The sequence below is a fragment of the Scyliorhinus canicula genome, chromosome 13 (genome assembly GCF_902713615.1).
Source record: "Scyliorhinus canicula chromosome 13, sScyCan1.1, whole genome shotgun sequence".
NCBI classification, from domain to species: Eukaryota; Metazoa; Chordata; class Chondrichthyes; order Carcharhiniformes; family Scyliorhinidae; genus Scyliorhinus; species Scyliorhinus canicula.
The window spans coordinates 45541705-45568734 of NC_052158.1; the positions used below are offsets into that span (position 1 = coordinate 45541705).

General features: G+C 47.4%; 2 protein-coding genes across 5 annotated transcripts in view; one reads left to right on the plus strand and one right to left on the minus strand.

Annotated features, from left to right (window-relative positions):
* LOC119975587 overlaps positions 1-27030 on the minus strand; it is a 639245-nt gene that overhangs the window by 17993 nt on the left and 594222 nt on the right. The window lies entirely within an intron of this gene.
* Positions 4927-18946, plus strand: LOC119976658 (zinc finger protein 2-like). Of its 4 annotated transcripts, XM_038817326.1 has the most exons (4): positions 14131-14297; positions 15415-16353; positions 17066-17222; positions 17313-18946. In XM_038817326.1, exons 2-4 carry the CDS (start codon positions 15739-15741, stop codon positions 18008-18010), a joined length of 1470 nt encoding a protein of 489 aa, XP_038673254.1. In that variant the 5' UTR covers positions 14131-14297; positions 15415-15738; the 3' UTR covers positions 18011-18946. The 4 variants fall into 4 exon arrangements, with proteins under 4 accessions (XP_038673252.1, XP_038673254.1, XP_038673251.1 ...); XM_038817324.1 differs by lacking the exon at positions 14131-14297 and adding an exon at positions 4927-4947 and having other exon boundaries at positions 17066-18946; XM_038817323.1 differs by having other exon boundaries at positions 14133-14297; positions 17066-18946.

The following is a 27030-nucleotide window of genomic DNA, read 5'->3' on the forward strand; positions in this document are numbered from 1 at the left end:
GGCCGCACTGTGCATGCGTGCCGGTTCATCAGTGCGCATGCTTGGAGCCCAGAGAGAACAACCGGCTCCTGATGCCAGTGTGCCGACCAGGAGATGTTTTTTTTAAAAATCCAATGCAGTCTTCCTGTTTGAAGTGAGGCAGAGAGTAGGTCAAGCGCCCCGAACACTGATGTCACGTGCTTTGGGTGCGATTGCAATTCCTCCATTTTGTCAGCAGCAAACAAGCAACAGGTTTGTAAACTTTAAAATGGATTGTTTTGTAATAAAGAAGAGAGGGCCAGAGACACAAACAGGCCCAGATCTCACAACTAAATCCTCGGGAGAGTGTGGCTCAGAATCCACAGCAGGACAACGCAGTGGTGGTGTGTGCTGTTCAGGAGAATCCACAGGAGGGCAAAGCAGTGCTGGTGTGAGCTCCAGGGTATCTTGTGAACAGCCCATTAAGAAGAAGCTGAAATTAGACACAAAGCAGTATAAAGATGATTTTTTAAGGTATGGATTTATTGTGCCAATGCAAATAGGATGGAAGACCGATGTGTGTTATATGCAGGGAAGTGCTGGAAAATAAAAATTTTAAACCCTCAAAACTTGAAAGGCAAGTTCGAGGTCAACCCTCTTGATGCTTTTCAAAGGATGCAACGAGAACTTAAATCGTGAAGTCTTCAGCAGAAATATTACATTGAATGACAAAGTACAATTAGCCTCCTACATAGCAGCTTACCGTGTTGCTAAAGAGGAAATGCTCCACACTGTAGTACAGAGATTAGTTCTACTTGCAGCATGAGATATAGTTCGTACAGTCATAAACGAGAGGTTCGTTGAAAAGGTGAAATGCATCCCACTTAGTGAAAACACAGTGGCATGCTGAATTTGGGATATTACTGAGAATATAGAAGCCCAGTTTATTTCTCGTTTAAAATCAGCACAGAAGTTCTCAATACAACTGGATGAAATGACAGACGTTTCAGATTTTGCAATCTTGCTAGTTTACCTTAGGTATGTTTGGCACAATTAATTTGTTGAGGATTTGCTGTGCTATCTGACTTTACCAGTGTAAGGACGGTCCGATTTACGAATGGGGAGCTGGGGGTAGGCGGATTTGAGGTCTACCATTGAGAAGACCCGGTACTGTGCAATCTGATTGATCATATCAGATATGCGTAGGAGGGAGTACGCATTGAGCTGCGTGTACCGATTGATGGTCTGGCTGTAGTCCACGACCACACTGTGTTTCTCCCCAGTTTTAACTACTACCACTTGGGCTCTCCAGAGGCCGCTGCTGGCCTCGATGATACCTTCCCGAAGCAGCCTCTGGACCTCGGACCTGATGAAGGTCCTGTCCTGGGTGCTGTACCGTCTGCTCCTGGTGGCAACGGGTTTGCAATCCGGGGTTAGATTTTCGAAGAGGGAAGGTGGATCGACCTTTAGGGTCGCGAGGCCGCACACAGTGAGGGGTGGTAGGGGCCCGCTGAATTTCAGGGTTAGGCTCTGGAGGTTGCACCGGAAATCCAGGCAGCACAGAGGTTAGAACAAAGAACAAAGAAAATTACAGCCCAGGAACAGGCCCGTTGGCCCTCCCATCCTGCACCGATCCAGATCCTTTATCTAAACCTGTCTCCTATTTTCCAAGGTCTACTTCCCTCTGTTCCCGCCCGTTCATATACCCGTCTAGATACCTCTTAAATGGTGCTATTGTGCCCGCCTCTACCACGTCTGCTGGTAAAGCGTTCCAGGCACCCACCACCCTCTGCGTAAAAAACTTTCCACGCACATCTCCCTTAAACTTTCCCCCTCTCACTTTGAAATCATGACCCCTTGTAACTGACACCCCCACTCTTGGAAAAAGCTTGTTGCTATCCACCCTGTCCATACCTCTCATAATTTTGTAGACCTCAATCAGGTACCCCCTCAACCTCCATCTTTCCAATGAAAACAATCCTAATCTACTCAACCTTTCTTCATAGCTAGCCCCCTCCATACCAGGCAACATCCTGGTGAACCTCCTCTGCACCCTCTCCAAAGCGTCCACATCCTTCTGGTGATGTGGCGACCAGAACTGCACGCAGTATTCCAAATGTGGTTAGGGAGGACATAGAGGTGGAAGCCGCTGAATTCTACGCCCTGGACTGTGAGTGTGACCATACAGTTTCCCCGGATCATCACGGAATGGGATCCGGAGGCCGGAGAGTTTTTGGTTGGGCAGGGTATACCGCGAGGGAGCAGTGCCTTACTGTATCCGGGTGGATGAAGGTTTTGGTGCTCCCGGAGTCCAGCAGGCAAGAGGTCACGTGTCTGTTGATTTTAACGCAGGTCGATGCGGTGGCCAGGTTGTGAGGATGAGACTGGTCAATGATCACTGAGGCGAGTCGTGGTCAGTCGTCGCTGGTGTCGGATGATGGAGAGCCCAGGCGGCACAGGTCCTGGAACGCTGTCGGTGCCCATGTGCCATGGGGGAGACAAGATGGCGGCGCCTGAAGATATTGAGGATGACAAAATGGCGGCGCCCATGGGCTGCACGTAGCGGGGGTTGAACAAGATGGCGGCGCCCATAGGCCGCACGTGTTGCTCGGAGGGTAAGAAGCCCTGGCCGCGCTTGGTCTGAGGGGGAGAAGGTGGTGGCGCCCACTGGCCGCGCGTGGTCTGAGGGGAAGAAGATGGCGGCACCCACTGGCCTTGCGCAGTCCTGGGAGGTGAAGATGGTGGCGCCCATTGTCCGTAAACAAGGGGGGTGGGGGTGATAGCAGCGTTTGCGCGGGCCTGGCACACCGTGGCAAAGTGCCCCTTCTTGCCGCAAGCCTTACAAAGGGCAGCGCGGGCCGATCAGCGTTGGCGGGGGTGTTTCTGCTGGCCGCAAAAGTAACATCGGAGATCCCCGGAGTTCTCTGGCTGGCGCGTGGCACAGGTGTATTGGCTGGGTAAGGCCCCCGCTGGGGCGGCTGTCTGTGGGGTCCACAATGCGTAGGGGGATAGGCCGCGCAGCTGGGGTGTAGGCCTGAACGTTGCGGGAGGTGACCGTCATAGAGAGCGCTCGTTTCTTTGTCTCTGCTAGGTCGAGCGTGGCCCCTTCTAACAGTCGCTGGCGTATGAGGTCCGACCCAATCCCCGTAACAAACGCGTCCCGCATAAGGAGGTTTGAATGTTCAGTGGCCGTAACGGCCTGACAGTCACAGTCCCGGATGAGTGGGATTAGGGCCTGCCAGAAGTCTTCTATGGACTCACCAGGGAGTTGAGAACGAGTGGCGAGTACGTGCCTGGCGAAGAGCGTGTCCGTTTTCTGAGCGTAATTCTCTTTGAGAAGCGTCATGGCTTCGGCGTAGATCGGCACGTCCTGGATTAGCGGAAAGACGCTGCAGCTGAACCTTGAGTACAGGATCTGTATCTTCTGAGCCTCCGAGACAAGGCTGGGCGTCGAGTTGATGTACGCCTCGAAACAAGCTAGCCAGTGTTGAAAGTCCTTTTTGGCATCGCTTGAATGCGGATCCAGCTGCAGGCGATCCGGTTTGATACGGAGGTCCATCTTTTGAAAATCTTAGAGCAATAAATTGATGCATGATCAATTGCACAAAGACTTGAGTTGGATACAATTGAGGCTTTATTGCTCTAAGATGTGTGGCCTCCCACAGCAGCTGGCGAAATGGCTGCCACATGGAGGACACACATATTTATACTCCGCCTACTGGGCGTAGCCAGCAGGCAGGGACTACCAAGGTACCTGTAGTACAGGTCCTACCATGCATCCTCTAATAGAGGTACAACAGTGGTTTACCACATTATCGAAAGGAATTCCATCGTGAAGTGGTGTTGAAAGGAATTGTGAAAGTTGTGAATTTCATTAAACACAGCACACTCAATACCAGACTTTCTGAGACTTGCGATTTGGGGGCTGAGCACACACATTTATTGTTCCACACAGAGGTACATTGGCTGTCAAGAAGTCAGGTGCTATCCAGAGTTTACGAACTTACATACTAAATCCACGCTTTCCTCCTCACGGAATTGTCCTCTCTGGCTTAATTGTTTGCTGATGAAACTTGGATGCTAACTATGTCTTACCTTGCAGACATCTTCTCAATTCTAACTGAACAGAACCCCGAAGGGAAGGATGATGAATAGTTTCAGCACTGTGCAAAAATCGCAGCTTTCCAAAAGTCATTGAAAATTTGACAATTGCAAGTGCAAAGCCAAAATTGCTATTTGTTCCCACACTGCTATAACACATCGAAGAAAACAGCATTAATAAGGAAACTGTAAATTGACTGGCAAGCCTTATTCAGTTGCATCTGGCTGCGCTGATCAACAATCTTGGTTGCTACTTTCCAGAGGAAAAGTTTTAGATTTTGAGAGAGAAGAGGTGGGTGAAAAATCCCTTTGAATTTGAGACCCCAGAATCAGTTGTTAACTTGCAGCTGATTCCAAATGAAGAAACTGAACTTCTGCGCCTCAGTTTTGACAGCACATTAAAAACACGGCACCATAGGGGCAATACGGTGGTGCAGTGGCTAGCACTGCTGCCTCACGGCGCCGAGGGCTCAGGTTCAATCCCACTCTGGGTCACTGTCCGTGTGCAGTTTGCACATTCGCCCCGTGCTTGCGTGGGTTTTGCCCCACAACCCAAAGATGTGCAGGATAGGTTGATTGGCCACGCTAAATTGCCCCTGAATTGTAAAAAATGAATTGGGTACTCTAAAATTATTATTTTTTAAACAGCACAAGTCAATGAGGCTGTCCGCATTCTGGAATAGCGTCTCCGAGGAGTATCCAGACCTGAGTAAAACAAGCTGTTGATTTTGCCCTTCACAACAACCCACATGTGTGAGGTTGGATTTTCCGTTCCCACAAAGATGAAGACGGCACAAAGGAACTGGCTGAATCCTGCACCCAATATGCGCATAGCCCTCTCTGATTGGAGTGAGATTGTGAGCACCATGTAGTCCTCTCGCATTAAAGGTAAGATAAAATGGTATGTTGCAAATGTCGGCCAGTGTGGGTCGTGAAGGTTTGGGGGGTGGGTCCCGAAGGTTGGCCAAAATGGAACCCAGGAAAAAAAAGTTTTAAAAACATTGCTCTATCATTCCTAGTGTGTTACTCGATCACCATGAGCTCTTATTTTGTGTCATAACTTTTAATCTGCCACCTTATTAGTAGTCTTTTGGATGTCCAAGTACACCTCATCTACAAGTTCCCTTTTATCCATGTTGTTTGTTACATACTCAGAGAACTCTTAATAAATTAGTCAAACGTGGTTTCCCTTTCACAGAACTATGTTGACTCTGCCTGACTGCATTGAGCTAATTTTCCCAAAATGACCTCCTTAATAACAGATTCTTGCATTGTACCATGACAGATGTTACGCTAACTGGCCTATAGTTTCCTGCTTTATTTCTACGTTCCTTCTTGAACAGTCACATTCACTGTTTTCTAATCTGATGGAACACATCTAGAATAGTGGGAAATTTGGAAAATAAAACCCAATGTATCTATAACCGCCACAGCTACTTAATTTAGGGTCCTCAAATGAAGTCCATCAGATCCTGGGGTAGTCTGCCTTTGGTTCTAGTCATTTTCTCAGTCTATTTCCCACGATGTTTGTAATTGTTTTTAGTTCCTCCCTCCCAGTTGTAAGGGTCCTTCTTGATTATTCCTGTTTATTCCCTAATTTCCTTTTTTTTTCTGCTGTTACATTTTTAATTAATATTATTATTCCTTTTATTTCTGCTGTTACATTTTTGATACATAAATGTTTAATGAACCTGTGACTTTAAGAATTTAATTTGAACAGGAAGATGCAGAATGCTGTTTTAGACTGACATCAATAACCAGGGTGGTGCTCTGCCCAATGACAGGTGGTGATTGGATCTGATCCCACTTATAGGTTTTTCAGAGTCACAAGGCGTGTGTTTCACTTTTTGTTCTGCAGTATGGGTGGAAGATTCCAACTAATTCACCCCCCAAAAGATCCAGATAAACTCTCTTCATAAACTCCACTGTGAGGGCCGATTCTATCTCCATTGTGTCTGGGTGCCATTCTCTCGATACTGCAAAGGCTTGAAATCAGGGTTTGATGTGCGACAGTGTCTGTCTCACACTGTACTGAATGAATGACTCTACCAAGAAGACTATCATCAGCTATGATCAACCAATGTGCTGTGCGGAAAACCTGCTACAGAACCACCATTAGAAGCAAAGACTATTGAGCAGGATTCTCCGTCTGGCCGCACCTGTTTTCTGGTGCTGCGTGCCCTCGCTGGCAGTGGGATTCTCCATCCCGCCAACCGATCAATGGGATTTCCCATTGTGGGCAGCCCCACGCCATCGGGAAATCTCCGGGCATGGGTGCACTGCCGGCACAACGGAGAATCCCGACAGCGGAGAATCCAGCTTCTTGTCTTTTGACCTTCGTCATTATTATTTTCCCTGCCTCCCCCATCGCCCCCCCGCACCCACTATGTTTGACTTGTATGTGTGGGTAGAGAATGGGACAGTTAACGGGGGTAGTTGGTTAGCTTGTTATTCCGCTTCATTCACTACACATTTCACAATTCATCGTTTTGTTATAAATAAACAGTAATTGTGCTTCAACTTACAAACCTGTAACTAATAATTGGGCAGACAAGGGCCAAAGTTTTCGGGGATTTTTATAAGAATTATTGGTTGTTCCGGTGGCAGCCACGGAGTGAGCAATCACACATTTGGTGGCTCCCGCTCAAGGTGGCATTTTTCGGTCCTTTCCATGTCTGACGGGTGAGGTCTTTGGATGGAAACAGGTGTAGGAGTAACAGGAGAAGGTGTGACTCCTCTGGTGTGGTTGGTGGATGGAGTCACAAAATAGGAGTGGGACAAGAAGAAAAGAGCTGCTGCCACAGGTCAAGATGGCGGAGGGAAAAGGGGCGGTTCTGCCCATCCAGTGATCAATGGATCAGAGAATGGAGTTCCAAGGCCAGGCGATCCAGAAAGTGGAGGAGGTGGTGATGGAGCACGAGGAGCAGTTGGCCTTTTGGGTGGCTGAGGGGGGAGTGATACGGGAGACCCAGAAGAGGCCTTGACCCAATTAAACCCGGCACCGGGTCACTGTCTGTGTGGAGTTTGCACATTCTCTCCGTGTCTGCGTGGATCTCACTTTCATAACCCAAAGATGTGCAGGGTAGGTGTATCAAGACCTGGGTGCAGAACTGGCAAAGAGGAGGGCTGGGTTTAATTGGGTCAAGGCTGCCCTCTACAGTAAGGGGGTGAAAGAGGTTTGGTGGCTGCATCGGGTCTATGGGTGGGTGTGGTAACTCCAGGAACCCGGGACCCGTCTGGGCAGCAGATGTTAGCTTGCGCCAGGATGCCCTCCGACCTCCCGGCCCCTCAGCTGCTCCTACCTCCACCTGCTATACCGGTACGGCAGTGTTACGCGCACCAGTAAGTGTACCAGAAGCCTCATCACTAAAGTGCCCAACCAAGGTGAGTGTCTCTGCGATGGTGGAGGGTGTTGGAGAAAGCAGTGGCGTTGTGTCGTGCGCATCGTCAGACTCCGAGTCCATGGTCCCCTGGTGTGGCGCCTCGTCTCCACCCGTCCACTGTGTGTCACTGTCCTGTCCTCCAGTCTCATGTGTGGCAGTGTCCTGGGTAGGGCTATCTTGGGTAGGGCTATCTTACATAGGGCTATCCTGGGTAGGGCTATCCTAGATAAGGGTGTCCTGGGTAGGGGTGTCCTGGCTTGGCTGCGACGGGAGCCATGTTTCGCGATCTTCCAGAGGGAGGGAGGCCGTCTTTTGTGCTGTGACGCCAAGCGGCGTTGATTACGCCACCCGACATCAAGTGACGCGCCGCGTCCATAGCGGGTGACGCCATTGCGAATGGCGTCACGCCGCTGCTAGGCCATTTGGGCCCGGAGAATTTGCAATGTTTGGGGGGGCCCGACGCCGGAGTGATCCGCGCCGATTATCGGAGAATCCTGCCCAGGGTTTTTGGGCGTTTAGGCACCAACTGCCTGCTGTGGTGAGAGGAAAGTTTATTTTATAAATTTAGAATACCGAATTATTATTTTTCCAATAAAGGGGAAATTTAGCGTATCCAATCCACCTACCCTGCACATCTTTGGGTTGTGGGGGTGAAACCCACACAGACACGGGGAGAATGTGCAAACTCCACACGGACAGTGACCCAGGCTTGTGAGAGGAATGTTGACCGGGATATCCCGGGAGAGGTGAATGGGCCAAGAGAATAACTGGAAGGGCTGATTGAGTCTCAATAATTGAAGCTGAGGGAAGCTGAACCTCCAGCAGATGAGCCTTGGACAGGGCAGGGCTGTAAGATATCAAACCCTGGGGCATCTATTCACAATGAGCCCCAGCACACTCCTTGAGTCACCAAGTCGCTCTTCCAGGAGTAGACACTCCAGAATTACTAGATCAATCTCCCCATTCCAGACCTCTCTCTCCTGTGTCCGTTTCCCTTATTTCATTAGCATCTGCTAATCCCAACACTGCACGTCGTCACTGATTCTATGCTGTGGGTCTTCCTCTTCTGATCTGTTTAACACATCCAAGGCTATACATCCCACACTGATGTTGTCAGTTTGAAAGCCTCCGAAGGTGAAGAATCTATTCCCACACTAGAAATCTCTGTCACACATTTACCTGGAGGAACTGAGACAGCAGCTGCAATAAGTGAGGTTTTATTCAGATGGTGTCACAATATACACACAGGTATATGATGGTGCACAGACAGGCAGTGATTGACACACAGGATAAGCAATGAATACACAGAACACAGCAGCCAATCACCAAACAGGACACAACCACAATAAAGCCAGAGTGCACTAGTTTTCCCGCAGTCTTGGGATCCAGCCTCTGAGACAGTCAGAGCCCGTGAGCAACAATTAGCACATACACCATGTGGTAGTAAGATAGTCTGGTCAGGTTAGCCTCAGGTCTCTAGTCAAGTCAGCATAGTGTCAACCCACAGTTAAAGTATATATAATAGTTAAGAGTTCAATAAAATCGAGTTGCACTTCTTCAAGTATTGGAAGCCTGTCTCTCTCACTGCTGCAGTAAACGCAGTCCTCGCAGACCCAGCTTACCCAACACATCATGGTTCCAGTGAGTCATGCTCGAGTTTGATGGACCTACCTTGAGATAATCTGCCTTTGACCAGCGATCAGCCATCCGGTAACGTGGACAGCGTCCGCCGTCCCCCGCAGCCCCGCATCGGCAGCAACCTCGGTGCAAACTGGAAGATTTTCAAGCAAAAGTTCCAGCTGTATCTTGAAGCCACCAACCTCGAAGCTGCATCGGATGCCAGGAAGATCGCTCTCTTCCTCTCTACAGCCGGGGACCACACTATCCACATCTTTAACTCCCTCACCTTTGCTGAAGCGAGGACAAGACAAAGTTTAAAACAATCCTGCTGAAGTTCGACAGACACTGTAACATCGAAATCAACAAGAGCTTTGAACGCTATGTGTTCCAGCAGAGGCTTCAGGGTAAGGATGAACCTTTTCAGTCCTTTTTAACCCATCTCCGTATCCTCGCGCAGTCCTGCAACTACGGCTCCACTTCCGACTCCATGATCCGCGACCAGATCGTTTTCGCAGTCCACTCCGATCCCCTTCGCCAGCAGTTCCTTAAAGTTAAGCAGCTCACCCTCACCAACGGCATTGAGACCTGCATCCTAAACAAGCACGCTAACAACCGGTACTCCCATATCAAGGTGGCAGAGACGGCGCGGCAAGGTTCGACTACAATGGCAATGCCATTGCTGCCAGTGGCTCATGCCAGCTTGCGGTATTCCATCGTTCTTCAAAAGCAACCCTGCGTTTTGAAATTGTAGGAACCAACAGAGCTTCCTTGCTCGGTGCTCAGGCCTTCAAAATCTTGAATCTTGTGCAGGCCATAAAACAGCTCCAGGGCCTGAGTCTGGATGAGGGCGGCCATTTCACGTGCTTTTCCCGGGCTCCTGCGCATGCGCGCCACGACCAACAGGATGGCGAGGCCCACGGCCAAACTGCGCAAATCGTTCGACCGCACTGCGCATGCATGGTGGCGCACGGAGCATCCTGACGTCGGTGCCATGACGTGCAACAACTGTGACTCCGCCCATTTAAAGCAACAATGTCCCGCAAAATCTCGACGCTGTCTCCAATGTGGCAAGCTTGGCCACTACTCAGCCCTGTCCAGATCTGCTCAACTGCCCAACACACAGCGATCCCAGCTGCAGCACAGGAACATCCGGTCAGCACAGCAACCCGTTGCAGACTCCGACATGGTTCCAGATCCCGACACTGAGGGCCTCACATTCCCATCCTGGGTGGGCATCGTCACCAAGCATACGATGCTTTCATCCAAGAAGGCGAAACAACTCCCAGTGATGAGCATTGATCCGGATGACGAGTGGTGTGCCACCCTTACGGTCAACAAGGCTCGCATTCGCTTCAGGCTGGACACCGACGCTTCAGCTAACCTCATTTCAAAGTCTGACCTTGACACCATCTGCATCAAGCCAAGCATTCTTCCAATGGCCTGCCAGCTCCTCGACTACAATGGCAATGCCATTGCTGCCAGTGGCTCATGCCAGCTTGCGGTATTCCATCGTTCTTCAAAAGCAACCCTGCGTTTTGAAATTGTAGGAACCAACAGAGCTTCCTTGCTCGGTGCTCAGGCCTGCAAAATCTTGAATCTAGTGCAGCGGGTTCACACCATGTCATCCGCTGAGGCAACGGCCTCGCCAGATGTCAACTTCCAAACACAGATGACATCATAGCACAATACCACGGCGTCTTCGAAGGTATGGGCACACTCCCCTACCGATACAAAATACTACTGAAGCCGAATGCCACACCTGTGGTTCATGCACCGTGTCGGGTGCCGGCACCCCTTAAGGACCGCCTCAAGCAGCAACTGCAAGACCTCCAGGACCAGGGCATCATTTCTAAGGTCACGGAACCCACAGACTGGGTCAGCTCCATGGTTTGTGTCAAAAAACCGTCAGGGGAACTTCGCATTTGTATCGACCCCAAAGATTTGAACCGTAACATCATGAGGGAATACTACCCTATACTTAAACGAGAAAAGCTCACCAGCGAAATGGCTCACGCCAAGTTTTTCACGAAGCTGGATGCCTCCAAGGGGTTATGGCAAATACAGCTGGACGCATCCAGTTGAAAGCTGTGCACATTTAACACCCCGTTCAGTCATTACTATTACAACCGGATGCCCTTTGGCATCATCTCCGCCTCGGAGGTGTTCCACCGAATATTGGAGCAAATGATGGAGGGCATCGAGGGGGTGCGAGTGTACGTCGATGATATCATTATCTGGTCCACAACTCCTCAGGAGCACATCGATCACCTGAAATAAGTGTTCCATAGGATCCACGAGCATGGCCTCCGACTCAATAGAGCCAAATGCTCGTTCGGTCAAGCAGAAATAAAGTTCCTTGGCGACCATATTTCGCATTTCGGTGTGCAGCCAGATGCAGACAAGGTGTCGGCGATCAATGCCATGAAGACCCTGGAGGTCAAGAAGGCGGTCCTCCGCTTCCTAGGGATGGTCAACTTCCTTGGGAAGTTTATCCCCAACCTTGCATCACACACCACAGCTCTCCGCTATCTTGTTAAAAAAACTACAGACTTCCAGTAGCTCCCTGCTCATGAGCGAGAGTGGCGTGAGCTCAGGGCGAAACTCACCAAGGCCCCGGTACTGGCATTTTTCGACCCTGCCAAGGAGAAGAAGATCTCCACCGTCGCGAGCCAGACTGGCATTGGGGCAGTTCTCTCCAGCGGGACGATTCCTCCTCCTGGGCCCCAGTTGCATATGCATCTAGAGCCATGGCACCTACTGAGCAACAATGTGCTCAGATTGAAAAAGAATGCCTGGGCCTCCTCACAGGGATTGACAAATTCCATGATTACGTGTATGGACTCCCCAAATTCACGGTCGAGACGGACCACAGGCCATTGGTTCACATCATCCAAAAAGACCTCAATGATATGATGCCACGGCGACAACATATCCTCCTCAAACTCCGCCGCTACGATTTCGACCTGGTCTACACCCCGGGCAAGGAGCTCATTGTGGCCGACGCACTCTCTAGATCCATCACCACGCCGTGTGAGCAGTCGGACTTTGTCTGTCAGATAGACGCTCAGGTGAAGTTTTGTGCATCCAACTTTCCGGCCACTGATGAAAGGGTCGTGCAAATTCGTCAGGAGACGGCCAGGGATCCTTTACTCCAGCGGGCCATGCGACATCTCACTGATGGTTGGCAAAAGGGGCAGTGCCCACAGTTCTATAATGTAAAGGACAATCTAGCGGTAGTGGACGGCATAATGATGAAACTGGACATGATAGTTATCCCATAGAGCATGCGAGAGCTGGTCCTCGGCCAAATCCACGAGGGTCACCTGGGGGTCAAAAAGTGTCGCCGTCGAGTCCGAGAGGCAGTATATTGGCCAGGCATCAGTCAGGATATCGCCAACACAGTCCTCAATTGCCCAACGTGGCAAAGGTTCCAGCCGGCTCAGCCGAAAGAGACTCTGCAGCCGCATGAACTGGTGTCTTCCCCATGGTCCAAAGTTGTTATTGACCTCTTTCATGCAAAGGGCCGTGACTATGTCCTCCTCGTGGACTACTTTTCTAACTGCTCTGAGGTGGTCAGACTGACTGACCTCACATCAGCAACAGTCATCAAGGCATGCAAAGAGACCTTTGCCCGTCATGGCATTCCACTTACAGTTATGACTAATAATGGCCCGTGCTTCTTCAGTCAGGAGTGGACAGATTTTGCCCGGCAGTACAATTTTACACACGCCACTTCAAGCCCCCACTACCTCCAGTCGAATGGGAAGGCTGAAAAGGGGGTCCACATCGTTAAAAGACTGTTGTGCAAAACTGCTGACTCGGGTTCGGATTTTAACCTGGCGCTGTTAGCCTACAGGCTGACTCCTCTGTCCACTGGCCTGTCCCCAGCACAGCTGCTAATGAACCGCACACTACGGACAACGGTGCCGGTGCTGGCTATCCGCATCCCGGACCTTGGCAATTTTCCAGTCCTGCAGAGGATGCAACAGTCTCGGGCCCAATGCAAGTCGGCGTATGATGCCCACGCCACATATCTCCCTGCTCTGGTCCCTGCTGACCGAGTTCGTGTTCAGCTACCTGACGGTGGCTGGTCTGCCACAGCTGTGGTGGTTAAGCAAGTGGCCCCGAGATTGTTCCTTGTTCGCATGCATGATGGCTCCTTTCTTCGGCGTAATAGGCGGGCACTGCGGCTACTTCCATGCTCGCCACCTCAGCATGATGTCCCGCCTCGCATGCTGGTTTCTCAAGACGCGCCCTTCCATGAGGCCACCGATCTGCCAGTTCTTTCACCGACCTCTACATTGGAGGTGGTTCTGCCTGTTCCCGTGCAGGCAGCCCCTGACCCACCCTTGAAGCGGTCAACCAGAATTCGTTGCTCGCCACAGAGACTGAATTTATAGACTGAATGTTGTTGCATTACCTTGTGATCCGTTTACACATCTGTACATATTGTTTATTCCTAATTTGTTATCTGCACGAGACACCTTCCCATGTAAATACGTTCACATACTTTGTATATAGTCAGGCTCCTACACACACACACACACACACTCACTATTTGTTGACCTATACACATTTTTTAAAAAGTAAAAAAAAAAGGGGGAGATGTCATAATATACACACAGGTATATGATGGTGCACAGACAGGCAGTGATTGACACACAGGATAAGCAATGAACACACAGAACACAGCAGCCAATCACCAGACAGGACACGACCACTATAAAGCCAGAGGGCACTAGTTTTCCCGCTCTCCTGGGATCCAGCCTCTGAGACAGTCGGAGCCCGTGAGCAACAACTAGCACATACACCATGTGGTAGTAAGATAGTCTGGTCAGGTTAGCCTCAGGTCTCCAGTCAAGTCAGCATAGTGTCAACCCACAGTTAAAGTATGTATAATAGTTAAGAGTTCAATAAAATCGAGTTGCACTTCTTCAAGTGTTGGAAGCCTGTCTCTCTCACTACTGCAGTAAACACAGTCCTTGCAGACCCAGCTTACCCAACACATCAGATGGGACAATGACAAGTTTAAATCCCCACCCATCTGCTGCTCAAAGTCACCTCTGTTTCCCGGTCAGTTTCCCAAACTTCAGGAAACTCCTGTTACTGCAGAAATATTTGGATTGTCTGTGAGAGACGTCAATCAGAGAGCCCACCCACTCTGCCCATTCTCTCCTCTTCCTCTACCACAGCTGCTTCACTTCCTGTAGGGACTCAAAACCAAGTCAGGAGATGGTGAGTGAAGGAGCACAATTTACAATCATTACATTGCACAATATCCACACTAATGTTCAGGCAGTCTGACTATCCTGTGGGCAATCAGCTGTGGAAATGCCCCTTATGCTGTGTGAGAACATCCAGCTCACAGACCTGTTTACTCGGTGCTTTGTGCTGAGCTGTTTGATTGGCTGTGTGTTGGATATTGAGAGTGTTTATTGGAAGCATTTCCCTTCTGGTTTACCGGCTGAATTTTGTTGATGGCTCATTGCTGAATATGAGTAGGTGAGGTGTAATTAGCTGGGAGGGGCAGAACACATATTGAAGTGTCTTCTTAAAGATTTTACCTGAAGGCCTCGACCTTTCCCAAAGCCTGGGGTTAGATTTGATAGTTTTACCCAGTGCTGTGTGTGAGAGCTGAATTTGGGATATGCAGTCTGAGTGAGTGCAGTGTATCTAATTTCCCAGGATAAACTAGAACCTGCCAAACTGCTTCACGAAAGCAATATTTTCCTTGGCTTCCAGCACTTTCCGCCCAGTGTGTTTTCTTCAAATAATTTTGGAAGATAAGCAGAGAAATTTCAAAATCTCAATTGAATCAAGATTTCTCCAGAATGTTTTTTATATTAAACACACACTCGAAGGGTAAAATTCGTCTTCAACATGGCTCGTGCTCATAGCTTCCAGCACTTCCTGTCCAGTGTGTTTTCTTCAAATAATTTGGTAAAACAAGCAGACAGTTTTTAACATTTCCATCGAGTTAACAATTTTCCTGTTTTTTAAAAATTAAACACAATCTGAGGACAAAACTGTTCTTTTGCAGCACAACAGGAGCTCATAGGTAATTGATAGCCCATATTACACACTACCTGACTGTCTTTTCCATTGTCCTCATGGGGTCTCGGAAAATTGGAGTCTGGGTGTTGACTGCTTCTGGTCATTATCCGGTTTTCCTGATGAAAACAGAGGGTGTGTAACAGTCTAGTGAGGAAAAAGAAAGGACTTGTATCTGATCCCCACAGATGGAAATAGCAGATTGACACTTACTGTGAAACAGTCTCTAACTTAGAACTTAGTCCCTTCAGCAAAGGAGAGGGAATTGAAAGAAATCATATTTCCTTTTCCTGTTTTACAGAAGGATTGCACCGTACTACACCAGAGAATACAGAGAGGATAGACACTGCAGATAGATTCTGACCATCACCCAAGGAACAACTGCACAACTGTGGGAAGACATCCAGTCCCTTTCTAAAGGTTCGATTTTGGGTGATCGGTCAGGGTGAGATTGGGAAGAAGTGTGAATGGGTTCCAACTGTGGTGAGAGCTTCAATCATTGACCGAGCCTCATGAACCACTGACTCACTCCTGCAAGTGTGAGGTGTGTGTCGGGGACTCCACAGGTTCATAAGATCTTCTAAGGTGCATTTGTTACAGCTACTGATACCACAAGGGCAGCCACATGGAAGGGAAACAATTTAGGTGTGATGTTTGTAATAAAGGTTTTGTGAATTCTACTAAGCTCCTCAGGCACCAGATGATTCACACGGGTGAGAAGCCATTTAGGTGTGATGTTTGTGAGAAGTCCTTCTCACAAGCATCGAACCTCCGTCAACACCGACGCATTCACACAGGGGAGAGACCTTTCACTTGCAAGGTGTGTGACAAATCATTTTCTGTGTCATCAACCCTCCGTCAGCATCAACACCTTCACACAGGGGAGAAACCCTTCACATGCAAAATGTGTGACAAATCGTTCTCGTTGTTATCGTACCTCCGTAATCACCAACGTATTCACACAGGTGAGAAACCTTTCAGATGTGAAGTATGTGACAAATCATTCTCGCAGGCATCGACCCTTCGTAAACACCAACGTGATCACACAGGGGAGAAACCTTTCAGGTGCAAAATGTGTGACAAATCATTCTCGCAATTATCGAACCTCCACAGACACCAAGGCGTTCACACAGGAGTGAAACCCTTCACATGTGAGATGTGTGACAAATCATTCTTTCAGGCATCGACCCTCCGTAAACACCAACGCGAGCACACAGGAGAGAAACCCTTCCCCTGCAAGGTATGTGATATGTTAATCTTGGACTCATTGGCTTTGTGCATACACCATCATATTCACATGGATTGTAACAAATATATGTAACAAATCATTCTCGAACTAATCAGTCCTCTGCTCACACTGGTGAGAAACCATTGATGGGTGAGATGTGAAACAAATCATTCTCACGATCACCCGACCTCCACAGACACCAGCACATTCACACTTCAGCTCACCTGAGAGTTGTCTGTTGTTTACCCACCATGGTTCACACAGGGGAGCTGTCCTTCCAAAACACTGTCTTGTCTCGGCAGTGTCTGTCTCCAAACTCTCCCACCATCAGTCCAATTGTTTCAAGGTCAATTTAATCTTTGACCAGATCACCAAACATCAGCAAAAGAAGACATCAATCTGTATAGAAGCTGCTGCTTATGCACAAGATTCCCTACAATGGACAAGAGGGCAATATCTGAATATTAAATATATATATATGTTAAATTCTGAAACTAAATCAGTTTTGAGTTGAAAATACAGAAAGATCAGTTTTGTTTTTATCGTAAATTTATGAGGTGTAATAAAATGCAGTTGTTTTGGCGACAGCTCTGACTTTGTCATAAGATTATCTCCAATCAGAAGTCTCCCTGGGTGCAGGCTAAAAACTGTCTCCAACATTTGGAAAATGTGCCACAAGACAGCACAGTAAAGTCTTAATTTTATTTTTCATTTCTTCCTTTAGGTAAAGCTGGCCTATAACGCCCAGGAGCTCTCGTTGACTGGAGGACGGGTTCCATTCATCAAGGAGCTGACGGAACAGGAGGAGTTCACAAGGAAGCTGTTTGATCTCTCCAACCCCAGGATAGCCAATGGTGGATCAGATATGGGGATGAACGATGGTGATGTCAGCAGCTGTGTGTTTAAACCGTCAGGAGGAGAATTAATTTATGTGACAAAAGATAATAATTGTGATTTTCCTCCTCTGACAGATACACTGGTGTCCATGGACACATCAGATGGTGATGGAGGAGAGTTGGCAGCAGCGATCGAGATTCCTGAAAGGGCTGATGAGGAAGGGACGAAGGTGAATACCTCACAGCAATGTGGCATGGCAGCTGCAGCGGAGGAGGGAGAGGAGTGTCAGGAGGGTAAGATGTCTGATTTGGAGGGTAGTGTTGATGAGTTCAAGTTAAATATTGTGGCCTGTGTGAAGGAGGAGACCTGTGCTGATCTGGCTGCTGTAGTGGAAGGAGGGCGCTCAGAATCTTCTGGAAGCGAGGAACCTGTGGTTTTGGGAGCAGAATCTTCACAGTCTCCAGGAGCACATGGACAACATCAGGCCCATGCTGCTGGTGAAGAAAATGAAGATGATCTGAAACCTATTGAGAGCTTACATCAGGAACAAGTTCAAAGTACAGAGAGTTATCTGGTCACTTCTAACTTGCTTCAGCGAACTTTAACTGAATTTAAGACAGACGTTAGCCAGAATCTGCAAAGAAACAATGAGATTCTTGAGCATCATCTACAAAGAAATAATGAGATTCTTCAGCAACATCTACAAAGAAACAATGAGATTCATCAGCAGCAGAATCTGATTCTTTGTCAGCTTCTGCAAAGAACCAATGAAACTTTGAATGAAATGAGGCTGATTCTGTCTCAGATTGTAGTACCTGCACCTTCTGTCTAGCCGTAGCCCAGCTCAGGGAAATCTGCTCCTGGACATACCTCTGGCACAGGAGAGGTCACATCACGGAGACAGGGGAGACACAGAAGGCAGTAGGGTCCCTCCCTCCAGCAGTGCCTCCTCGACCCCATTTTCTCTCCCGCCTGTGGGGAAAATTTGTGTGTGGACTTTTGCCATGAAAAGAAACTTTCCATCGTCAGGACAATGGCGAAAGAGGCCTGAATTTATGATTCCTGTCTCCCCCCACCAGCTTCTCCCTCCACTTGTGTGGTTTTGGGTTGAATATGTCTCAAACCCGCGTGTGTAGATTAGACCTAGTAGGAGCAGGTCTGAACTCTGCGTATTTTCTTTTATTTCCTTTTCTTTTCACGTACTTAATGATCTGTTGAGCTGCTCGCAGAAAAATACTTTTCACTGTACCTCGGTACACGTCACAATTAATAAAATCCAAATCCAATCCAAGTGACTAAATCTGAGGAAGTAAAATAAGGGACAGTTGATCACGGGATTTTGGCAAGGACAGCGTTGTTTGTCGGTGGGGGGGTGTTGTTAGTGGAAGACGGGCTGATGAGGGAGGAGGCAGACTGATCTGCTGAATATTTCCAGCATTTTTTGATTTGATTCTAGTTTTTAAAAGCGCAGAAACAACAGATCATTCAGCCCATCTGCTTTCTACTTTGCTTCTGCTCCACATGAGCTTTCTCCCTGTCTTGTTTCTCTCACAAGATTGTCACCAATACCCGTCTGCACAGGTCACTCCGCTGCTCCCAGCCTGCCAGTGCCCTCTGCACAAGTGTCAATGACATCACTGCGGACATACACCATCTTCCTGATTCTGTGTTGTAAATACTCTGTAATGTTTATTTAGTCCCATTCATTTCTGGCAGTGTTTTCTCTGCTTGTCTTACATATTAATAAATATGTTCATTTTGTTTGGAATGGTTTGACGGTGTGACATTTATTACTTTTAAAATGAGACGAGAAAGTAAGATGCAGCTCATGTACGTGGTTTCTGGGGCATCGTAAAGTCATTAATGACAGGTCTATCCAATGAAACATTGATTGAGGCCTTGTGCTGCAGTGGGTAGTGTCCCTGCCTCTGAGTCAGAGGCTCTGGGTTCAAGTCCCACAGCAGGACTTGATGGCCAAGGAAAGTGCATTCATAATGTGGCCAAACAGGTTGAGTATCAACCTGGCAAATCCTTCCAGCACATCAGTGGCTGGCAGTAAGAGTGGGAGAGACTCCTGGTCAGACATGCTCAGTGTTGAGTGACACCCCTCAAGCTATAAGCCTCTGGTGACAGGGTACTGAACTAACTGTTGCAAGAAAAACCTTGCTTTGGGAACAGAATATTTGTGAACAGGGAAATAACTAAACACCTATAGAAGTGGCAAGTTCTATTTCACAGGAGGCATCCCCTGCTTCTAGAAACCGCCCTTTTGCTGCGAGCAGTCAAAACAAAATGTCAAAAAGAAAGGCTGAATTACAGCATCTGGGGTTGATTTGATTGTCAACAATCGAGGAACAAGTGAACATTTGACAGAACATGAATACCATTCTAAGTAATAGATGCTGGAGCTGCTCGAGACAGATGAGCCGAGTGGAATGAGAGCTGCTGTACAACACATCAGACTGAAAGAAGCAGCAATGAAAGGTCAACATGTGAATAATTCTGCCACAATTTTTGTCACATTGAAATTGTAGCCAGGTCACAGGTTGGAAACTTGGGGGTTTTATGGGGCATTTTCCATTTGGAATATGAATCAATATAAATCTCGTGCTGAACAATCTCTCACTCTGTCTCTCATTTGCACAAAATCCCATTTTTTTTTTTAAATTTAGAGTTCCCAAATATTTTTTCCAATTAAGGGGCAATTTAGCGTGGCCAATCCACCTACCCTGCACATCTTTTGTGTTGTGGAGGTGAAACCCACACAGACACGGGGAGAATGTGCAAACTCTACATGGACAGTGACCCAGGGCCGGGATTCGAACCCAGGACCTCAGCGCCGTAGACAGCAATGCTAACCACTGTGCACCGTGCTGCCTCTATCCCATCTTTTTTTAATATAAATTTAGAGTACCCAATTAATTTTTTTCAATTAAGAGGCAATTTAGTGTGGCCAATCCACCTACTCTGCACATCTTTGGGTTGTGCGGGCGGAACCCACGCAAACACAGGGAGAATGTGCAAACTCTACATGGACGGTGACCCAGAGCCGGGATCGAATCTGGGATCTCGATGCCGTGAGGCAGCAGGGCTAATCCACAAAGTCCCATCTCTGATAAATAAATACCTGACTCCCTCTCAGACTGCCTTGAGTCTGACCGTGGCTTCCACCTGGAAACCTGGCAACGTCTCCATCAGTGACAGGCGATTTGGCCAATTTGCTTCAATTGGGAATTAAGCAATCCCGCTGAAAACACAGCTGTGATTATTTAAGCAGCACCATCTTTATTCCTAGTTGCTACCTAATCTGTCAATGGCAACGTGGGAAACCACTCGAGCTGTGTTGGCAACAAATGCAGCTTTTTATCCCAGTTGATTAGGCTTTTTCCCAGGGTAGAGGGGTCAATTACTAGGGGGCATAGGTTTAAGGTGCAGGGGGCAAGGTTTAGAGGAGATGTACGAGGCAAGTTTCTTGCACAGAAGGTTGTGGGTGCCTGGAACTCACTGCCGGAGGAGGTGATGGAAGCAGGGACGATAGTGACATTTAAGGGGCACCTTGATAAATACATGAATAGGATGGGAATAGAGGGATACGGATCCAGGAAGTGTAGAAGATTTTAGTTAAGACGGGCAGCATGTTCCTGTGCTGTACTTTTCTTTGTTCACAGAAACAGACCATTCAGCCCATCTGCTTTCTACTGGTGTTTGTGCTCCACATGAGCTTTCTCCCAACCTATTTTATCTCTCACAATTAGCAGATCCCTCTATTCCTTTCTCCTTCATCTACTTACCTGGCCTCCCATCAAATACATCTAAATTATTTGCTTTGGCCATTCCCTGTGGGAGCAAGTTCCACATTCTTGTTTTGTCTTGGAGGTTTCTCTGGAATTCCTCTGGATTTATTATTTATCATCTTAGATTTATGGACCCCAGTTTTGGATTCACCCACACAATTGGAAATATCCTCTCTTTATTTGCACCAAAATTTTTGATTTTATAATTCATCATTTAAAAATGTCTCTGGTTTCTCTCCTCATCCTTTTGATTTCTAGGGAAAAGAGTGTCAGCCTGTTCAGCCTTTCCTGATAGTTACAATCTCTCAATTCTCAATAACATCCTTATCAATGTCTTTTTACACCTCCTCCAGTTACTTTCTGTCCTTTTTCAATATGTTGATCTGAACTGTGCACAGCTCTCCAAGTGTCGGCTAAACAAGGTTCCAGACAAGTTCAACATTACTTCACTGCTTTTCAATACAATTAATCCAAAAATAGACCAGTGTTATTAATTTTTTTAATAAAATGTCCTTGCTGAGCTGCCTTGTTACTTTTAATAATTGATGAGTCTGTAGTTCTGCCCTTACAGAGCTTGTAAACATGACCGTTGGTCCTCGCCAATTGAAATAATTTGTCCACATGAAGTCATGAAGACAAACTGTTGTTATTTTCAAAGCTCCATCAAATCAGCCCATAGTCTCCACTTCCCTAAAGGTATCAGTGATGCCAAGGTGGAGATGGTTGACAGCTTCAAATTCCTAGGGTTGCGCATCACCAACAATCTGTCCTGGTCCACCACGTAGACGTTACGACAAAGAAAGGACAACAGCGCCTGTACTTCCTCAGGAAACTAAGGAAATTCAGCATGTGCACAATGACTCTTACCAATTTTTACAAATGCAACATAGAAAGCATCCTATCTGGCTGCATCACAGCCTGGTATGGCAACTGCTCGGCCCAAGACCGTAAGAAGCTACAAGGAGTTGTGAACACAGCCCAGTCCATCACACGAACCCGCCTCCCATCATTGACTCTGTCTACACCTCTGCTACTTGGGAAAGCAGGCAGCATAATCAAAGATCCCTCCAATCCGGGTTATTCTCTCTTCCAATTTCTTCCATCAGGCAGGAGATACAAAAGTCTGACAACACGCACGAACAGGTTCAAAAATGGCTTCTTCCCCACTGTTACCAGACTCCTGAATGATCCTCTTCTGGACTGAACTTTTTTCTTTCTTTTAACAAAAATAAATTTAGAGTACCCAATTGTTTTTTTCCAATTAAGGGGCAATTTAGCATGGCCAATCCACCTACCCTGCATATCTTTGGGTGAGACCCACGCAGACATGGGGAGAATGTGCAAACTCCACACGGACAGTGACCCGGGGCCGAGATTGAACCTGGATCCTCAGTGACTTAAGGACTGAACTGATCCCTTCACACATCTTCTCTACTGCGTAGTACTACACTCTTGTATGTTCACCTGATGCCTGCGCCAATGTATTTACATTGTGTATTTATGTATGTCCTAAGTTTTTTCTGGACTATACACAGAACAATACTTTTCACTGTACCTCGGTACGCGTGACAATAAATTAAGTCCAATCCAATAAAGTGCACACAGCCAGCTCTTGGAATCCAATGGGGCAAAATAGCGTGAACGCTGGAAATGTGATAGAGATTCAGAAAATCTTTGTGATGGAGACGGTTTGGGGTCAGAAACTCAGCTGGAGGTTGAAGGGGATGACACTGACAAATTGTTATTGGAGATGAGAGTGGAGAGGGCAATCAAGAGGAATTTAATGAAAGTAGAAATTGGAGTCATTCCTCAATCTATAAACCAGTTTTGAAATTTTCAATTGACCGCCAACATCAACAGATTTTTGTGTGGAGAGAGTTCCAGATTTCCAGTCCCCTTTTTGTGAAGAAGGGTACGCTGACATCACCCCTGAACTGCCGAGCTCTGATTTTAATGCTGGGTCCCCTTGTTCTGGACTCTCCCACCGGAGGAATAGTTTGTTTCGAACTACTCTATCAACTCATTTAATCAACTTAAACACCTCAATTAAATGACCCATTATTTTTTTTTATGTGACCACTGGATTATCTGTAACCGATGGGTTTGTATGATGGAAACAAGCTCATCCTGTGTCACTAAAGTTCAATGTCATTTCTGGAAGTGGATATGGGGTTAAATTGGACCCTGCTTTAGTTGGTGACATGTAATCATAGACATATCCTTGTGATGAATGTAGGAATTTCAAATTGATTATATGTATTTGGTGCAGTAACGGTTGAAAGCCTGGCCTAGTGTGTGTATGACTGCTGCAGTAGTGTTTTTTAAAGGATCATGCTTTGAACGGTTTTGGGAGCTAGGGGTGCAATTAAGTCATCATAAAACCTTGGGTGAATGGAAATGTATTTGGAAATGGAAATTGGTTTTCAGCTTGGCAAGATGATATAATTAACGGGAGGAACTATGGTACCAGGCATTTTGCAGAACAGCAGTTTGTTGAGTTTTAGATTGGGATATGAGAAGAAGTCAAGCATCTGATCTCACTGCAGTTCAGTTAACGGTCATTCTGTAGAAAAATTAGCCGTTTCTTTCCAAGAAGTTCAGAATTGTGTGATTGGAAGGTGAGCTGAAACAACCTGAGAAGTAGCTTCTGACCAAATACAGCTACATTATGCATTATTCTGGCAAGATTCAGGTCTAGCTCTTACAATAGTCTCAAAATAGAGTATCCAGGCATCTCCATGCAGCAGGTATTCTTGAGTGCTCAATGTATTTGAAAGTGGATTGAGGGCTGAAATGTTTTTTTGTTTGAGTGGGAATTAAAATAGCAGTTAAAGGTTAGTGTACCACTGTATTGATTAGCATTGTTTAAGGAGTAATAGTAAGCTATTTTCCTGTGTGATGTTGAAGAAATTTGCATACTGTGTTAGTACACCTTGGACGAATCAAGTAATGAGACACTGTGGGTAGAACTCAGAAACAAGAAGGGGGCAGTCACTATGATGGGGGTGTATTAGAACATAGAACATTACTACGCAGTACGGGCCCTTCGGCCCTCGATGTTGCGCCGACCCGTGAAACCATCTGAAGCCTATCTGACCTACACTATTCCATTTTCATCCATATGTCTATCCAGTGACCACTTAAATGCCCTTAAATTTGGCGAGTCTACTACTGTTGCAGGCAGGGCGTTCCACACCCCTACTACTCTCTGAGTAAAGAAACTGCTTCTGACATCTGTCCTATATCTTCCACCCCTCAATTTAAAGCTATGTCCCCTCGTTTTGGTCATCATCATCCGAGGAAAAAGACTCTCACTATCCACCCTATCTAACCCTCTGACTATCTTATATGTCTCTATTAAGTCACTTCTCTGCCTTATCCTCTCTAACGAAAACAACCTCAAGCCCCTGAGCCTTTCCTCGTAAGACCTTCCCTCCATACCAGGCAACATCCTAGTAAATATCCTCTGAACCCTTTCCAAAGCTTCCACATCCTTCCTATTGTAGCCATGCTGGCCACGCAAAATGGACACTGAGCCAAACTAAAATGGAAGGCTGCTGAGAAACAGACAGTTCAGCCAGAACAGCAGTCTGCAAAGAGCAGTTTGCATTCTGCAGTAGCAGAAACCAGTTTGGGCTCAGGTGAAGAGACCTTAGCTAGGTGCAAATGGCAAAACGCTTTGCATGCTAATGAGGCCATCAGACTTGAACACCCACACAATAGATACATTTGGTTCTGAATGGACACATTCCAATCAAGACCCAGACATCGAGGCACCAGAAACCTCCGAACAAAAGGACATAAGAAACGCCCCCTCCATCACGGAGACCCCCTCGCATTGGGGAATTAATCCAGTATCGATAAGAAATTGATCCAATAGGTAGAGCCCGCCCGAGAAGAGGGAAGGACAACGGAACCCCTATAAAAGATAGGGACCTCGTGTTGTCCGGTCTGTTAAACCTGTGCTCCGGCCCCGACTGACACCTGGTATCCTGACTCCAGCCGTTGAGCACCAGCCGCCGAAACCGTAAGTTCAACGCTCGCTACGCGATCCAAGCCCACTAGACTCCCAAGTGCCAGAACGCTTGCTGAAGGCTGCAGACAAAACCAGGACGAAGGCCTCGTTCTCTGACCTTGCCTGTTCCTGTTAGATAAGTATTCTGTTTGCTTATGTTTAGTTGTAGCTTAGTCTCCTAGTGTGTGTGCATGAGTATTTATTATTAACTGTATAATAAATATTGATCGTTTGAACTTGACTAATCGGTGTATCGTCTTTATTACTTTGAATTTGACCTTGGAATACTTGTGACGTTGCCTATACGGCAGCTGGCGACTCCAGAGCTTAAATAATTACATAGAACAGAGCCTAGCAGTGTTAAGCACACGTCGAACTCGGAGGCGTGTTAATACACTCCAATAAACGCGTTTTACGCCCATAGTAAAACGTGCAACATTTAGTGGCGACTCCGCCGGGACCCTGTTGCAAGTGGAAACACCACAGTGTCCAGGACCCTGAAATTTGAATTAGAACTCCAAATTGCAGAGAAAGAAAGAGATCACAAGTATTCAAGGTGTTCAAAATAATAAGCGAAATTCGGAAGTGTGTTTTAGTGCATGCGTACTAACAGGGCTGTAAGGTAAAACTGAAAGCTTTTTGTTGCGACAAACTTTCGGTAGTTTTGTGATCGGAAAATAGCGTAAGCCGTACCCGTTTCTTGAAACACAACCCCAACAACCCCCTGTTCCAAATTATACAAAGAGAGTCAGAGGAAATGGCCATGCAGGCAATGGAACGTCTGATGGATCCAGCAAAGTTTGTGGTCGCAGCGACCAGCAGCAGTAGCAGAGTAGGCCAGTGTCCCACGTGGGAGCTGGAACTCCGCAAATATCTACAAGGAAAGGGATGGCCCCTTTGGAAAGAGTTTTGTGCAAATGAGGAGACAGGTCCCGGAAGTATAGGTCATACTTGGTGGGAGAACCTCTCTCAGATACACAAAAAGAGTTTAAGTAAAGCACGCAAGCCGATGGCGATTGTGTCCTGCTTGGCACAGTTGCGAGGCGCAGAGGAGGTCATCAGGACGCTCCGGGCAGATTTAGAGGAAAGGAACCGAATGAGTAAGGTCGATGTCAGGGACATCGAGAAAGAAAACCTGGAATTAAAAGGGAAGTTGGCAGAGAAGGGTAGAGAGGTGGATGATGCCAAGAGGGCTCACCAGTCTTGTCTAGCTCATCTGAACAGTTCCCAGACCCAGTATGAGAAAGCCTATCAGGACGTGCAACGTGCCGTTCTGATAAGACAGGAATCGGAAAAGCAGGTGGAGGCATTGCAGAGGCAATGTTCCGATCTCAAAGCAGCTTTGAGAGCACTCCACGCTGCAACGACCGAACAAAGACAAAGCACAGTTGACCACGCGAAATGCAGAAAACAGATTGCGGAACTGCAATCTCTGCTTTCGGTGCAGAATGGCTTCCAAAGCACCTTTGGAGCTCAGTTAGATGGGGAAAATGCCCCAGATTGGCAGGAATTAAGCGAGACAGCGCAGCGTTATGTTCAGGGAACATGTGCGCCCGCAGCTCAGCAGAAACGACAGGCACCCCAACCCCCCACAGCTCAGATCATAACCGCACCCATGAATCCCGTAACCACACAGAGGAAAGCCGAATCAGAAGGCGCCCCAGACATAACTTACACCACCCCTTTAACAGTAACCCAGCTAAGGGACGCTTGTGAAAAGATCACTCCGTTCCTCCCCACCGCAGACCCCCACCAGTTCTTTGCGAAAGTAAAACAGCAGGCTACCATGTACGGCCTGGATGAGAGAGAGCAGGTTAAGCTCACCGTGCTGAGCTTAGACCAGAGTGTAGTGGCAGCCCTCCCCGACCCACAGAACGTGGCAGGAGGCAGCCTAGAGGAGATGCACACTGCTATTTTAGATGCCATCGGGTACAATAGAGGTGACCCCGTAGAAGGCTTGAATAAGTGCAGGCAGAAGAGATCTGAACACCCCACAGCATTCGCCGGAAGGCTGTGGATTCACTTCAGCGCAGTTTTCGGACA

Coding starts and splice junctions, on each gene's coding strand:
- LOC119976658 (XM_038817324.1), top strand. CDS start 15,739: ATGGAAGGGAAACAATTTAGGTGTGATGTTTGTAATAAAGGTTTTGTG. Junction 16,354..17,065: donor AGAAACCCTTCCCCTGCAAG/GTATGTGATATG, acceptor TTCTTCCTTTAG/GTAAAGCTGGCCTATAACGC.